This window comes from Sander lucioperca, chromosome 2 (genome assembly GCF_008315115.2).
Source record: "Sander lucioperca isolate FBNREF2018 chromosome 2, SLUC_FBN_1.2, whole genome shotgun sequence".
Lineage (NCBI taxonomy): Eukaryota > Metazoa > Chordata > Actinopteri > Perciformes > Percidae > Sander > Sander lucioperca.
Window position 1 is genome coordinate 31,236,447 of NC_050174.1, and position 17,301 is coordinate 31,253,747.

At 40.1% G+C, this 17,301-nt stretch overlaps 2 protein-coding genes across 2 annotated transcripts; one reads left to right on the plus strand and one right to left on the minus strand.

The window, feature by feature from the left end:
• The first annotated feature begins 2,022 nt into the window (after positions 1-2,022).
• si:dkey-1k23.3 (heat shock protein 67B1) lies at positions 2,023-5,154 on the plus strand. The gene is made up of 4 exons (XM_031305465.2): positions 2,023-2,578; positions 2,950-3,013; positions 3,700-3,820; positions 4,624-5,154. Exons 1-4 carry the CDS (start codon positions 2,212-2,214, stop codon positions 5,152-5,154), a joined length of 1,083 nt encoding a protein of 360 aa, XP_031161325.1. The 5' UTR covers positions 2,023-2,211.
• An 847-nt stretch (positions 5,155-6,001) lies between these two features.
• On the minus strand, positions 6,002-16,991 carry hspb8 (heat shock protein b8). Its single transcript, XM_031305200.2, has 3 exons — positions 16,299-16,991; positions 12,643-12,706; positions 6,002-7,293 (listed from the first exon to the last, which is right to left on the minus strand). The coding sequence occupies exons 1-3, from the start codon at positions 16,723-16,725 to the stop codon at positions 7,119-7,121; spliced, it is 666 nt and encodes a 221-aa protein (XP_031161060.1). The 5' UTR covers positions 16,726-16,991; the 3' UTR covers positions 6,002-7,118.
• Positions 16,992-17,301: the final 310 nt, after the last annotated feature.

Genomic DNA, 17,301 nt, shown 5'->3' on the forward strand with positions numbered 1-17,301 from the left:
CAAGATAATGTTGCAGAATCAATAATAATTTCCTTACTGTCCATTCATCTACATTCTAATCACCTTGTGACAAATTATCTATTTTAATACACAGACAAAGAAAAAAAGTGTTGAAAAACATGATAGACGGACACAATGACTGTATTAGAAACCGCCTACTACATACCATTGACAAACGCAGTGTGAATTTGTGTTTGTCAGTAGTATGCAGTATGAAACTGTTAAATTAAGTTATTTTGTTAGTATGCTAGGTCAGGCTTAGCCGGTTTCTGGTTTTGGAAAGCGGAAATTCCAGCGCTTTGCCTTGTGGGACACAGTAGGCGAGGTAGACTGGTCCAGTGCATACTGGAGATTTTTTCCGAATCAGTAGGCCTTTGGCATACTGCAGATTTAGCTTTTATTTGCATACTGCATACTACATATGTTACATTTTGGCCAAATCACTACACTAGTACACTAGTATTGTAGGCGCCAAATCAAGCCAGGTGCATAAAGTGGGGGGCCCCTTCCCTACTTCCTACCCACCTAAGTCCGGCGCCCTTGCTCGAACCACACCCATTTTCAAACTTGGCCTTCATTTGACCTTAACTACATACCTGTAAAGTTTTGTGACTGCCTCTTGCACAGCTATTGCAATTTTGCCATGATGACACAGACACACACACACACACACACACACACACACACACACACACACACACACACACACACAAAACCTATACTGCTATTATAATACTATACCAGCCTCGCTGTTGTGGCTGGTAAAAATACAGTTTGGTAGTTTCTTGTCAATTGCCTTTAATTACCTTTGTTTACATTTAATGGAAGCATTTTGTGCTTTTCTTGTATCAAGATGTCCTTGTCTACTGTAAACTGATGAATGGTGGAGCATCTTTTAGCAGCAGGAAAAACTTTAACCTTTAAAAACATTAGTATAACATTTTACATTTCTTTTTTCTTTCTTTTTCATAAATCTTGCCATTATTTAGTGAAAATTGGTTACAAAAAAGTATAAACAATAGCCTCTAAGTGTGGAAATGGGACAAACTGACATATTTTAGAATAATTTGTCAATGATCTCACCAATAAAGTTGAATCTTTTTTACTCAGTTTTTCCAAATTGTATTTCCCCACTATAGTTTTGAAAAGTAGCACGGACATCTTGGTGCACCGTGGGCATATGTGCCTTTAATGTGAACAGGATGGAAGTCGCTATTGATGGTTGAAACAGAGGAACCATTTTTCAGGCGACTCCAGCAGCAGCAGCAGCAGCAGCAGCAGCAGCAGCAGCAGCAGCAGCAGAGAAACCCAATTCAACCTCTCACAGCATATCCTACAGACAGAATCTGTGGGTGAGGCATCACACAAAGTGTCAGAAACATCTGTTCAATCTGTTTTGTGCTCCAGTGGACAGAATGCCAAGCTATCAGGGCACACAGCTCTTAAAATGAAACACTGACAAGTCTGTCACACTTGATAAAAGAGGGAACAATAATAATCCTGTTGAAACTGCAGAGCGAAAGAAAAATGGAGTGGAAGGGAGCTTTGTACACTCAATACACACACATGCCTCAGAAACGTTTCAGATAACACAAAACAGATCATTTTGTGTCCTTCTCAGCCTCTAGCAGAGGTATTTCATGCTCCAGACAAACCACTGTCACTGTGTCCTTTGAGGGGTGAAACACAAGTGGAAGAGACACTTTCACTGGCTCATGACAACACTGAGCAGCCCAGTCACCACTGACAGAATAGAGTTCACTGGGATGTGAGAAGAACTGTCTTCAGGCAACAGATGCAACAGTTCAAACATAAACCAGCCTCAGCCAACTGCTAGCTATTTGCCATTGTGCCCTTAAAAGTTAAAAATACAACTAATTAGTCTGCTGCCTTCTTCAGGCCAGCAAGAGGTAACAGCCTCCACACCCATCACCCCATGCCCACACACTCTTCTCATGGGATCGGCATGAGTGCTTAATAAGTGCTAAAACAGACAAGAGCCGTATATAAGGCTCCTCAGAGATTTCTCAGTCTCATCACTCTTAACTTTCTTTTATCATTCCCTCACTCATTAAGGAGATTCTAATTGCCGAAATTTCAGTGAGTCAACCCCGAGAATCAGAAGAGTTACTTGCTGTTATCAAAAAAAAGGCTGCCATTTTTTTCATCTTCTCCATAGGTTTTTCTGTGTGAAATTTTATTTCTTGAATCATGAGTGAACAGGCCAAAACAGAGCTGTCATGCGGGGAGTACGGCGGGGCTGTCCCCTGGTACCCCCTGAGAAAATGGTGGCAGTCCAGCAGGCTTTTCATTCAAGATGTTGGCCTGCCACCTTTCCTGGAGCCAGGAGACCCTCGGTGGATGGATGTGGAGCGGCTCCAGAGGAGTCTGGCAACCTGCTCCTGGCCAGGGTACATACCCGCTCCACTGTTTGTGCCCTACATCTCTGGGTCGATGCATGAGCCCAGCCAGAAGATTAGCAAGGAGCTGTACAAGTGGAGGGTCAGCCTGGACGTGGCTCACTTCTTTCCCTCAGAGATTTCTCTCAGCGTCAGAGACGGATTCCTGGAGGTTGGAGGTACAGAGTGTTGGCTTACAGTTCTCTTAATTACACAGCTCTAAAAGATCACTTTATTAACATTGTTAATTACTTTTACAAACAGGATAGTTTCTCTTAATAGAGTATTAATAACCTATTTTTTATCTAGTATTATCTCACAGAATACAGTAAATAGACTTCTTTTACAGTTCACAGAATAAACGGCGCAAAGCTAAACACTGAAAAAAAGGAAGCTATATGTAACAAAATTAAAAAGCTGCTTGAATAATGTGCTCAGGGAAATCACAGCTTTGTGGCAGAAATTCATTTCTGCGTTGAGCGGTTTCTCTGTGTTGCTTGAGTCCTCGGTGTCCTTACATTCTTCACCATAAATGGTAATCCATCCCCAGGGAAACACGAGGAGAGGCCAGATGAGCATGGATTTATTGCAAGATGTTTTTCAAGGAAATACAGGTATGTACTATGTACTAGAGATGGCCCGATACCATTTTTTGCTTCCCGATACCGATTTGGATACCTGACCTTGCGTATCGGCCAATACCTAGTACCGATCCGATACCAGTGTGTCATATATTTTATTATGTTTTAACAACTGTATACTACCATCCCTGTATGGATGTGATATGATTTCTATCTTTGTTGTCGGTCTGGCTCAGGTTAAACTCTTTGTGAAACATGAACAATGAACGCCACAGAACTTTCTTTTATTCTCCAGTTTGACAGTCAGTTATAACGGAAAAAGAACATAAATAAACTACTTTAACGTAGATTTTCTTTAGGGCTTTATTAGGTGGTAGCGGTGCATAAACTCCAGTACTTCCCGATACTGATACCAGCGTTTTAGGCAGTATCGTCTTATCGTCGTTAGCTCATCTCTACTATGTACAGGTAAGTAAACACTGATATTAATGGGAGACGATGACACACCCACAGTTTAAGCCACTCTAAACACAGTCAGCAGCCAAGAATGTAGCACTGAGGGTCTTTTTATTTATTTATTTTATTTTTTATTTTTTTCAGTATCCAATCTCTAAAATTCGCACTTATCTGAAAAATTAAAAAAATTAATTTCACTATTTAAAAAATAAATAGGCACTTTGTATGTTGATACATTGTAAACAGGATCCTGTTGTTTTCAGGCTCCCAGCTGAGATTGATGCTACCAAAATCGTATCCACACTTTCTGTTGATGGTATCCTGTCTGTGGAAGCTCCAGTTTCCGAAACCTCCGTTCCTGCTGCCATTATCATTCCCATAAAGGTGATCACAACTGTGAAGCTTATTTACATTTAAAGTAACAGTTTGATATTTTAGTTGATATGCTTATTTGCTTTCTTGGCAAGAGTAAGATTAGAAGATCAATACCACTTACAATATGTGTCTGGAAAGCCAGTTAACATAGCATAAAGACTGGAAACAGGGGAAACAGCTGGTCTGGTTCTGTCCGAAGGCCTCCCAGTACCTGTAAAGCTCACAAATGAACATGTTATATATACTTTGTTTAATCCATACAAAAACAAGTTGCAGGGGTTATGTGCCGGACTATTTCTTGATCGAGAGCAGCTTTCACAACTAAAGGTGCAACTATAGTTTTTACTCACTCACTTTTGTATTTGTTTTGATAACAATACAAGATATAACTTTGGAGGTGCTGGTAGGTGAATTAAGCTCAAGCTCTTTCCCCCTGTTTCCAGTCTTTGTGCTAAGCTAAACTAACCATCTGCTGGCAGTTTACGAGACAGACATGACAGTTGTTTGGATCGTTTTATCCAACTCTCAGAAAAAAACAAATTTCCCCAAATGTCAAGCTATTTCTTTATACTGGAGATTTTCAAAACAAGTTCTGAACAGTATCTGCTGATTGCATCCAATTCAATATCCCTCTTGAGTTTCGAATCATGACAGGACTGGCATGCAAGTTCAGTGTTGAAGTTTTTAAAAGTGTTTAAATAAAGGTTAACTAGCTCAGCTTTCATGCCCCACATGAAAGCTGAGCTAGTTAACCTTTATTTATCATTTCATTTCACTTATGATATTTTCTACATATTTATGCACAAAAACAGGTGGAGCTGGATGTGACTGGAGAAAAACAGGAGAAAGAAGAAGCCCCTGATACAGACCCAGATAGCTGCAGAGCACCAGAGGCCCCATGTTTTCCGTCTGCAGAGGATGATGGGGAAGAGTCTGCACTAAAGGTCCATGGTGATCAGGCCCACCCTGGCAGCACCACAGCTGGGCTTCAGCAGCATGAAGAGAGTAGGGAACAGGAGGAAGAGACCCATGAAAAGCCAGCTGGAGATTACCGCCCTTCAGCACCTGAAGATGGCGAAGGCATAGAGAGTCTTCAAGATTCTTCTAAGCACCATGAAGCCCAGGAAATCCAAGAAAAGCCAGACACAGATACGTCCAAACAGCCAGAGCATGAACCACAAGAACCAGCCGTGGGTGACGAGATCCAGGTAATGGCAGGGTCAGGGGAGGCTACTGAGGAGATCACCCACCCCGAGGAGACGGCGCTGGGCAAGAGTCCACCAAGCGAGGTCCCAAGCCAGGAGCTGGAGGTCCCCGACATAAAACAAGAACACACTGAGTAGAAATACAAATATCGTTGCACACACAACATTTTGAAAAAATACTGAAACAGCCTGCACAGCTTGCCTTGCACCAGTTCTTCAGATGCATTTTAGTCAATAAATATAATAGCCATATAATCATGCTGTCTTTGGAGCTCCAATAAAGCAATAGCATGTGAAAATGTTAAATACTGTGTTGGTGTTACTCATTACTTGTACATGTTTTTACCTCCTCTCAATCTTAAAATTAATGTGGGAATTTGCGACTGTTCATGAATAAGTGATCACATTCATAGCTTCCTCTGAAAATATGTGAGTGAAAGTAAGAGGTTTTGACATTAATCAGATACTTTACATTTGCACAGCTGTGTCACTTCTACATGAGTAACTTGCCAAACTATGCTGTTTCTAGTGCAGCACAAGTCCACACATTATCAAATACCAATAAATATAGTTCATGTGAGCTGGCACATCACACAAAGCGACACATGTGAACAGCCAAAACTGTGAAAGCCTTTTCGTTGTTTCGTGTGACTCCAGTTTGGAAACTTTTTCAAACTGATCATCCCTTTTGATTGATTCCAGTACACAGAGAAGATTACATTATTTTGCATCACACAACATGCAAAGGAACTGCCCCAATTTGTGCATTTGCATACAAAAGCTCTGGCAGTGCTGCCTCCATGTGTTCGGCCCATTCTGCAGCACACAGCAGTGCCAATCTAAACCAGCACTAAACCCTCCGCTAATCTGCTGCCCAATTCCTTCTGTTATCCAACAATAACACTACAGGCTCCCTGGATCCCTGGTACCAGGCCAGTGAGTGGCACTGTTCTCAGTAAAAGACACAGATGTTAAGACACACTGGGAGATTGGCTGGACATTTTTATTGCATCAGCCAATACAAAGACATAGACAGAAAAAGGCAGGAAACAAAACATCTTTGGCAAAAAAGTCAGTCTGTCCGCTCCAAAAATCATGCAGCCATCTTCCTGAATGCTCAGATAGAAAAGAAACAAATGCAAACCATATTGCAAAACCTGGAACACTTCAGATTAATATTTATAATGAATTGGCACATATTGAAGTATATTTACAATACACTTTGGTAGAATACAGTATTAATGCACACAATTCAGCATCTAATGAAATCACAAAAGGTAACTCACTTTCGTTTCTTGTCAGTTTATGTGACATTCATTAACTCAAAAGATAAACAACTGCTGCACTGAAGGAAGTCAAGGCACTCAAGTAAATAAAGGCACATTTGTCTTTTTTTTCTAACCAAGGAAATCACATACAATTGATGATTCACAAAATGAACTGCATGTTCATTTTAAATTTGATTCACATACTGCGTCATATTAACTTACTGATTATGAAAATGCTATGACATATAATGTATCAGTGGCCCAACAGCTGTTGCATAACCTCAGGATACACCCATATATAATATTAAAGCTGCACAAACAAGTTAACACACTGAGGGCTCCGCAAGCTGTAGCTGTTTGAACATTTGTGATCTTTAAAAAAATCCAGGTGGTCATTTAAAAACACTAACTTCAGTTCTGAAGATATACATGAAAATGTATGTTTATCAAACCCGCTGGTATGTAATCATTTTGTAAGAAAAGACACAAAGGAGTTAAAAATAGACTTCTTAAGTTTCTTCTGGACATTTGGATTTTGGGTTCACATCTCACATGAAAGAGAAATGGTACCCGAATTTCATTTGGGCAATGGGGCAAATCTATAGCATCTGTGTCAGTAGGGAGAGGAGGCTTTTCACCATTCTGCTTGTTATACATAACTTTTCTTGCTGCAGCTTTAATAAGGACATCAAACAGGACTTACTGTACCTATTTGCCTTTTACACATTTGAATCCCAGGTGTCTAACAACATGAAGCTGAAGGCCACACATTTCGTATCAAACTTGTAATTCATTGTGCAGGATGATTTGTTATGTTTGTGAGGAGGTGGAGGTTTAGACCATAGGGGACTCTTCGAGCTTAAGGGCCTCCACCTCCTGTGCGTCTCCACCCTGGGAGCCCTCGTTGCTGAAGAGGTAATACGGAGGCGTCTGCCGGGCTTCGATGATGAGGACGCCCTCGGGGGACAAGGAGGCGAAAACGGTCTGAGGGTCGACATCTATCGGGATCCTGATGAAACCGAGGAGAAGAAGGGTGAGAAAAGGAGAGTGATTTATTCAAGCATAGAAGTTTAGATGTTTAGAGTAGCAGAAGTTTACTTGGTGGAAAATCTGTAAGCTGCTGTGTGCGTTCAGCATGTTTAAAAGCACGAGTGGGAGGAACAAAATAAGGAGAGCGGTGAGGAGAAACAGTTCACTTCCTGCTTGGAGGTCATGCAAAACTGACATTTTCCTCCGTGAGAGCTACTGTGCAAACACTGTTAAATGCTGGGATTTTTTATTGTCACTTTCTCAATACCAATAAACAGCCTGCAGTTGGGTGATCACAGCGCTGGAAAAAATAAAATAAAAAAAATGTCTTGGCTCGGGATTTTGACTTTTATTAAAAATGTTCACCCCTTGGCTAGCACTCATTCTAGACTCACAAAAACTATCTCACACCCAGAAGATGAACTGAAAGCCATCGGGAGTTTCATTAAAACTCCTCCAGCTCTACGACAAAGACGTGGGAGAGAAAACACAGTTGAGCAGGTGTGAGGTAAAAGTGAAACCTGATTCCAATTAAGGAGAGCGTCTGTCTGGAGTTTAACACCTGGAAATTTTCATCGATGTATACCCTACGTATCTGCTGCTCTCATCTGTCATATAGACAACAGCTAATTTTGTGTCTGGCGTTTGTTTTTGCATCTTCGCTGAACTTTTTGACACTTCTCATGCTGAAAATGTTGTCAGATTTGCCAGAGAAGAGGGGGGGTCATTGTCTTCCAAAACTTGCAGGTAGGTAAAAAGGTGATGAAAAATCAGCCAAAGCTGAAGTTTCACTTCCATAAAACTGTACATTTGCTTTAGGTACAATGGTATTTAAGGATGTTACATGATCAAACTGATTGGTGTTTAGTAGTCATGTTAATTTTGAGTTTAAAAATAAATAAATAATACACATCACTTTGGAATGAAAGTCCTCCAAAACATGCTGTAAAGGCAAACGCTGAGTTCCAGGCAAACTCAGTTCTTTGTCCAGACAGTGTGGCCAAATATGGGTATTGTAGGTTTTCTGTGTGAGCAGCCAAGTGTCTCTGGGAGATAATATAAACACCAGGCTGCCCTGTTCAGACAAGGAGACTGTGGGTTTACCCTCCATTTGATTAGAGAGGACCTTCCACTGGCTTCCCACTTCACTGAGAAATACAAGCCAGAAGGGACTTAAAACATTCGCCACACTGAAGCAGACAGACAGAGAGCTCAGGCGAGGTCTATTTGTGTTGCTAAATATCACATACAGCGTCTCATTGATCTCTACAGGTCCACTGCAACAACAACAACCTCCAGTACCAGACCCAAGTTCACAAAGATAAGGAAATAAACTGGATTAAACTTGGGTTGGGAAAAGAAAAGAAAAAAAGACACACCCCACCCCTTTTTCAAATGGCTAGGGATGCAATAAGAGCCGTAGGTGCAAAACAGGCATTTAGAAAAAACAAATAGACAGTACATACAGTAGGATTATAGTAAATCCAATTTAGATAGTAAGATAATAAGAACAATACAATACACGTCCAAAGAGATAAGTAGCAGGAAGTAGGTATATGAAAATGTCTTAACATCGTTCCGAGGCCAAGGGCGGTCAGCTAAGTGTGGGGTTGGGTTGAGGGTAAGTGAACAGGGCCCAGAGGTTTGAAGACAGTCATGTAGATCTCATGTAGATTACTGTATATGTTCAAGACACCAGCATCAAACTCACTCGTTTTTATGGCAGGGTTTTCTAAAAACAGTGTATGTTTTGTCATCAACTTTTGAAACAAAAATATATCAATTATTCTCAGAATGACATCTCAGGGCATAGCGGTTACTCTGTGCTGCTTTTGGGGTATTTTTTTTTTTTGAGAGGGACAAATTAAATCGCCTCATTCTACTTTATGAAAAAAATTGCAAATGTACTATGAAAGGTTATTGACGCTCCTGTGCAATATAATATATTTTCAATCAAAATTGAGACAAGAGTAAGAATCTATAGCCGTGCTTGCGACTCTGTCAGGCTTTAATTCTTCATGCTTTGAGTTAAATGCTTAACATGCATGCTAACATGTTGGTGTCTAGCAGGTGTAATCATGCTGTTGGACTCTGTGACTCGTCTCTTATTATTGCAACTTTCTCTTTGCCCTTTCCCCAACTAGCAGCAGCACCTATTTTATCCCATTGCAATCATGTTTACCATCATAGCTAGGAGTGTTGCTAACATACATGCTTACATTTGTAAATTAGCACTAAACACAGAGTACAGTGGGGCTGTATTGCATTGCATTTTGCAGGTATTTGGTTGTAAACTAAACTTCTTCCTTCAAGGAGCCAATTGCTGCGAAGCAAAGTTGCCCCTTCTGGCAAAGTCAAATCACTCAGCCAACTTATTGCGTTGGACTCTGGCAGAAACCTTATCTGTCCAGCTCGGGGAGTTATTTACCTCTGGCAAGCACACATTTTATCCCACACATTGATTTTGTCCAGCTGCCAAAACACTGTCCAATATGCTTTTCCCCTGCAGAGATGCTGAGGCAGAGAGACACAAGACAGTGAGACCGGACAGGCTGAGTGTGTGTTCATGGAGTGTGTAAAACATGTACCTCATAAGTTCCTGACCTGGCGTTTTCTAGCTACCTTTATACTCAGAACTGATTTAACAACAACACATTTGGTTAATAACTTACATATTTTAACAGAAAAATCCACCCTTGGACCCTGTTGTAGTTGTTGTTTCCTGCAGTGTGTTCTATCAATAATTTCTGTAATGAACTGTTGGTATTTTACTTTTTAAAAGCATCTACTTTGCTTTTATTCTGCTGTCTACCCCAACGTTTCATGCAAGCAGAGTTGGGTAGTAACATTTATATGTATATATACATGTATGTATATATACATACATACATGTATATATATATATATATATATATATATATATATATATATATATATATACATACATACATACATACATACATACATACATGTATGTATGTATGTATATATATATATATATATATATATATATATATATATATATATATATATATATATATATGTATTTATATTGTATAAGTAACCTGTAACAACGCATTATGTTACAACAATGCATTATGTAATAAAACAAATGAAGACATCCATTTTGGGTGGTTATTACATAATGCGCCATATTACATCTCGTTAAAAGAAGTGCAACCCTGCATTTTGTAAGAACCGCTGCATTATGTAATCATTTATTACAAAATGCGGAGAAATGTATTACATATTGAGTTCAGGTTTTTATTACAAAATGCGGGTGTTATTACATAATACGGGTGTTATTACATAATTCGTTGTTACATAGCCTATATTTACTGTCTAATTGTGAGGTACTTGTATGTATAGTTGCAAAGAAATTCCCGGACACAGTCTAACTTGCAAAGGTACATTTAATCAGGTCTAGTACTGAAACGCCAGCTATTAAATTTACATTTGCAAGTTAGACAGTGTGCAGGAGTTTCTTTGCAACGTTTGACCCTCTCCCACAAACGCACCTGTCTTTTAATAGATGTGCAAAGTCCTTTTCTGTTCACTTGTACGTATAGTAAAATATTCTTATACTTAATAGCCTTTAGTTCCTTTGCAGATGAGGATTTAAAAAAAACATAGGTTTAGGTCATAAAATATGTTAATACTTACACGTTACTGCATCTGTGATAATAATCCAATGATATAATAATATATAACTCTGAAAGGAACCATTCTGCATTACGAGGACTTTTACTCCTTAAAGTACATTTTGCTCATCATACTTCCATACCTATATAAGTAGTAGTGCATCAATTAAAAGTACTGCAGGCTCCTGTGACTTCTCTGTGCTATATCACGGTTTCATATAAGCAGAGGATTTGGGTATCGAGTCAGTTATTTATATCTGACCCCCTCCCCCTCCACCACCAGAAACCCCCCTCTCTATTCAGTCTGTCATTGTTTTCAGGTTTTGTTTAGCTGATGTGAGGGCTTTCCAATTAAAAGGGCTGTGATATGAACAGTGCGGGGCTAGCACAACTGCTTACTAATTAGCCAACAGGAAATGAGCAGAACTGGAGTGGTGAGCCAACAAGACGGCGATTCCCACCAGCGATTAGCAATGCAGTTTGAGGTCTTCTCGCTGCCCAATTAAAAGGCAGAGAGCTGGGAAGGTTGTGGAAACTTCTGTAGCCCGTTTGGCTTGGTTAAGTTACAATACGAAAAGTTCACAATATGTGAGACATTTGTGCAATCCTACTCTACACAACACAACAATAGTTCTCCATACAGTGCCTCCTTAGTATTCTAGTTAAGTGTTTTTGTCAGTGGCTGCTGTTTGGAGTTGACATGTTTTGATTGGATTGTTGTGTGCCCACTCAAAGCCAATATGAGTTTGGAGCAGCTGTTCAAAACTTTTTAGATGAGAGCTGTGGACTGACTTAGACTTAGCAGTGACTTTTACATTCTTAAGAGATAAACAAACAGCAATCATAAATGCAGGATGTTGTCATGTTGTTCAATAGGGAAATTATTCTCTGTCTATCTGTACATGTTTTTTTATTTTCAAGTTTGGCATAAAAAGTTAAAGTCTTCTGATTAATTAGCATTTATATCTTGGGTTTTCTGTCCATGTACATGTTAGTATTCAGCAAGCAAGCAAAGTTAATATGTACAAAGAACAATTGTTTCATAAATTACTTTTAAAAAACAGCTACAATATTCCTTAGTGAAGGAAGCAAAGAAAAATAGAAAATAAAAGTGACAGAGAAGACAATATATGTATATACAAAATTGCAGAACATACATTTTTAAAATCAAGAAAAAAAAAAAACGTACTTTGGCTCTCTGTTGCAGTGGTTCCTAGTCTTTATTTTGCTTTTGACCCCTTAATACAAAGACATACGAAGTCTACTTGTTGCCCTTGACACTGGTTGCATGTGTATATATTTGTGATTAGCTGAATTGTAAAGTGATTTCCCTCTCACCTTTTTTAAAATACTTAAGAAGTAAAGAAGAAGTAAAACTGTTCAGCATTTCAGTTTTTTTAGGGAAAATAAACATAATTTTGTGTATCAGAGCTGTGTCTTTTTTACATTTCCTACTCCATTATTCATGTCATATCATGATACTTTGTGGGGGTCCCCGACCCCGAGGTTGGAGGTACAAATACTTCAACATTCAGCATATATTACATCTTGAATATGTGGTCATTAATATGGTAACAAATTGAAGCTCTCTGTGTCCACGATGTACAGAAAGATAGTGGGGGGAAAACAATAAGCGAGTGTGCAGCTATCATTCATTGTGATACAGAGTTTACTGAGATTATACTCACTGAATCTTCTTTGTGAAATTCTTTGTCACTATGCCTCCTTCTTCCTGCTTCTCTTCATGTTTTCCTGTTTGAAAAGAAACCCCAACAAATAAGTGGGTGCGTGGAGAGTAACCTTACATAACCTCAGATATGATTAAGTTCAACATTGTGCAACAGTTTAGCGACGTCATGGATCATACAGAGTGTCCTCATCACCAGTTCAACAGGACATTGATCATATATGCCGCACATTTCATGACTTTTTAAACTTTTACGTGTATCAATGAGCTTCATAATGGATGCTAATTAAAAAGCTGGTGACACTGAGATCATAACATTTCATTTGGCACACACAGTTTTCCATTGCTCAACCCCAGCTGTATTTTCCCATCGAGGCCTCTGGGTGGGTTGCAATGATCATGTTGAAATCATGAAAACACCCTTTTCAGTGTCTTCAGTTTCTTCCAAGAATGATTCTCCTGTAGAAAGACACTCAGGACATGTTGGCCTGAAGTTGGGGAGAAAAGCTAAGCTTGGAAAGCCCTCCCCCGCCTCAATCCACCTCCACCTTCTCCTCCTAGCTCTGTTTATGGCCTTTCTATCTCTTGGGCTTGCTAGCAGCTGCTCTGGGGCTGCTGAATATCAGTGCCGCCAGCCAGCAGTGTGGCCTGCTCCACCCCTAGACCCCCATCTGCACTCCGGGCTTGACTATGCGCTACCCTATACCCCCACAGTGACGTGTCTGCCTGCTGCAAGTGCCAGACTGCACCAGGGATCGAGAGGGTGGAATAAAACTCCAGAGAGAACTGTGCTAAGATCACCGGTAAAGTCATAACATTATTGTTTAAACCTTGCCAAGACTTGGGTCCCATGTCATGAATAATGGAGGTTTTGGTCAGAGAGTAGTCCAAGGCGCTGCCTCTCCTTGATTTTAAGTATCTTATGACAGAGATGCCAAATTCCAGATGCTCTATGCAATGAATACTGAATGTCGCGGGAGGACAGATGGCAGATGGGATCTTATCGTCATGCATAACGTTCTAAAAGGTGTTTCTGAGTAAGAAGGACAGGGCTATGGGTTTTTGATCATTTTGTTACTGTGTCATGGTGAAAGGCACACGCTGTTTTCCTTCTGTCTATGCAGCGAGCCATAGTTTGTGAGTTTCTTTAAAGCTATACTAATTAATATGTTTTACTTAACAATAGATCAAATGACTACAGGTATGTGTAATGATGAACACCCCCCAGAGAGTAATCACTCAGTTCAACAGAGCATTTCAGCATCTTTTAGCTCAATGTTTTGGTTTTATGACCCACAACTTTACTGTTTTGATCCGCTCTCATCTACCTCATTTTGAATTGCACCAGTCAGCTGTTTTCAGTGGAAAAAGCTCTGACGTGCAGTCACTCTTGTTGGAGACATGAAGAAGGACTAACAACTATGCTGGTGAACACACGGGAGCATTTAGCAGCAGAAGACCCAGATAAAACTATATATATACTATATGCTCTATATGCTATATGATCTGTGTCTGGTAGTAAATGCCCTATATTTACATTACATATGTTGCATTACTTCTTACTATGTTACTATTTCATTATGTGCTGTCCCTGTTAAATAAACAACCATATAGAATAATTAAAATGCAGCTTGTTCCATTGCCCCTAAGCATCCAAAAATATGAATGAATACTGCTTTAAGCTGAGTGCTGTGGTATTACGGGGATTGGATGGGTTGGATGTTGGATCCTATGTTGACATACACTACAACATGTATGTCCTACTGTACATGTTTAGTCTGTTGCTAGTTCGATTAGCTCAGTCCAGCACAGAACAGGGCCCATAAAAGCCCTATTTATAATGTTAACTACACATTTTGATTGTTTTAGTGAATTTAGCTTCTTAAAATCTAACTTTCAGGAATTCTGTTAGAATCCTTTAGTGAGATTTTAATCAACTTGTTTTCATTTGTTATTGTTTTTTGACCAACTTTCAGTAAGATCTAGTAACAATTGAATCATACTTTCAGTGAATGTTACCAGGCAGAAACATGCTCATGGTGACACTCATGATGAACTCAAAGTCACTGACTCGGTCCGTGACAGCGATGAGGAGTACACTCAGTTCATCTGGAGGATTCTGTGTTAAACATTTGTTTGTTCGTGTACTGAACACCTCAAACATGCTCGTATCACACACACTCCCTGTCACACTTTTAGAACGGGGGTTGAGTCACTTGCGGCAGGCAGACCCAACATGGCGCTGATTGAATGACCCAACTGGCATACCAACAATGTGTTTATAAAAAACTCAGAGTTAGGGGGGCCTGCTGTCCTCTGTGCCCTCCTCAGCTCTGGGTATCCCTGGAATTCAGCTGTCTCTTGAAGCACGGACATGAGGCTGCAATTTCTACAACTTACACCCATAATCAGTGACTGAGCTTGAACATACACCAGGAGAAGACGGAACCTGCACGAGGACGGCTGGGTACAAGTGGGATCCTATTTCCAGAACATTCTCTCCCTTGTTTAATGGCAGCGAGCGGCTTGTCTTATTGTAAACAGAGACTGTTGTCACGGGCCTTGCCTTGCCTTAAATCTAAATCGAGCTCATGGGTGACTGAGGGAGTGATTCTACAGGAATCTGAAACAGGTGTCCAAGCTTGAGGATCTGTCTGCCAACGTGCAGGTCCCAGTCCCCAAAATCTGTTTAGCTTCCATATTAACGCTGAGACCATGTTAGACCACTGAGGCTTTCATTGTGCTGCTTAAAATCTGCTGCCAAAGTTAAAGAGTTGATATTTCTTAGCCAGGTTTGACTGAGGATCCTGAGATAGTCAGTAAGGTGTTGTTTATGCTTTCTTACTGTATGTCTTGGCTGTTTAAGATATATTGTCTAATGTGACTACCCGGTGAAAGGTTCAATAAAAACAAAAAATATATATTAAGGGGATAAGCAGTGCTGAAGTGAGAGGTTTAAGAAAGACTGAGGTAAGGAGTCCAAATTCCCATCCTGCTAAGAAAAAGGTTTGACTAGCCACTGAAAAAGCTTATAAAAAAGTTTCCAATTGATTTCATTATATTGTTAAAATATACTCCAACTGTTCAATTGTATTTTCTTTTAACTTTTATCTTCCCAAATGTAGGCCTAAATGCTTAAAATTTGAATTCAAATTCAACAAAGCTGGATATATAAAATAATATAACTTCATTGGATTTTGGTTTTTCTTGATCTTAATAGTCATATTGATAGATAGCCTATTGAGAAAAAATGCAGAATACATCTTTAAAAAAAACATATGATGTAATGTTTCCCATTAGCAGCTACACCCCTATGTGTTTTTCACAAGCAGATGATACTATTTGCCCAATTTATTTTGTTTATATTCTATTTAAAGTTGTTATATTATTTTCATTCTGATTATGTATTTGACCGATTAAATCCCCATTTCAAAGGCACTTTGGACAGCAATGGTTGTCTTTAAAAGGTGTTCTATAAATAAAACTGAGGTGATGGTTGACACAGTGGGACATTATAGGCCTACCAGGTGGGTTCACTTTGTCCTCCAGTCACTGATACCAAATTTAAGAAGTGTTCCCTTATACCCAATGAACTTGATTATAACGTAATGTAAAAGTGAATTCATGTAAGGCCTCTGCAACAGCATCCCAACTCACCTGACACTTCTACAAATCCGTCTCTCGTTTTGACGTTTAATTCCTCTGGTTTGAAGCTGTGGACGTTCACGCAAACTTTCCACGGTTCCCCACCGGTGGTGGTGGGGGAGCTCCGGGAGGAAGGCTCGCCGTACCTGCTGGTGTACAGCGTTGGGCCTCCCGTGGACTGGCGCGACGGGAAACCTGTGCGTAAACTACTGCTGAAGGGCGAAGAACTGAGGCGCGAGCTGAGCCGACCCGGCCGAGCCCAACCCGGCCAGTCCATTGACAAATCCTCGGGGAAAGGTGGCATCCCAAATTCATCATCCATAAACCGAGACGCGAGCTGATCCCTGAACGGAGACTGATCCCTGAACGGTGATTCTCCAAACGGATCTCTGGGAAACCTCTGCCGGCTTCCCATCGTGTAGAAGTCTCCCTCTGCCATGTCCAGCCGAGTTCTAAACCAGTTTAAGTTCTGCTGTGTGTTTCAAACAATCCCGAACCAAAACTTTTCTTTTGAAAAAACAAACAAAACCCAGAACTACTTCGATCTATGTGTCGTAAAACTTAATCTATGTTGGATTTTGCGCATCACAGTTACGCAAGCAGTCACCAGTTGATCCAACAACAAACTGAAAAGTGTACACTGCTTTTCCTGAAAAAGTGAATGCCTTCTGGCTGTGGGTTTTATACTGGACGGTAATTTCCCAGACGATGAGTCGGCACAGAGCAGTGTCGAAAGTGCTGGGAGGATCTGGAGAGCAGCCGCACTGCAAGAAATATCCATCTAAGAAGACAAACAAAGTCTTCAAATCTTTAAAGTAAAGAGAACAGGATGAAATAACGGCACGCTCTGCTGCAAGTCAACTGTTCCAGCTGTTGATTAGGGTCAAAAAACAGGTTAAGACTTTAATTCACATTAAATGACTTGCTGATGTGGATATTTTTTGCAGTGAAGGCGCAACAGCTGACCAAAGAGCCTCCCTTTTACCAAATGAAGCAACTGTCCACATGTCACTCA

What these genes read in the sequence shown, in the direction of transcription:
- si:dkey-1k23.3 (XM_031305465.2), top strand. Translation starts at nt 2,212, where the DNA reads ATGAGTGAACAGGCCAAAACAGAGCTGTCATGCGGGGAGTACGGCGGG. An exon ending in TGTTTTTCAAGGAAATACAG is followed by an intron (nt 3,014 to 3,699) that starts GTATGTACTATG and finishes TGTTGTTTTCAG; the next exon opens with GCTCCCAGCTGAGATTGATG. An exon ending in CCATTATCATTCCCATAAAG is followed by an intron (nt 3,821 to 4,623) that starts GTGATCACAACT and finishes GCACAAAAACAG; the next exon opens with GTGGAGCTGGATGTGACTGG.
- hspb8 (XM_031305200.2), bottom strand. Translation starts at nt 16,725, where the DNA reads ATGGCAGAGGGAGACTTCTACACGATGGGAAGCCGGCAGAGGTTTCCC. An exon ending in CGGATTTGTAGAAGTGTCAG is followed by an intron (nt 12,707 to 16,298) that starts GTGAGTTGGGAT and finishes CTTTTCAAACAG; the next exon opens with GAAAACATGAAGAGAAGCAG. An exon ending in AATTTCACAAAGAAGATTCA is followed by an intron (nt 7,294 to 12,642) that starts GTGAGTATAATC and finishes CGGTTTCATCAG; the next exon opens with GATCCCGATAGATGTCGACC.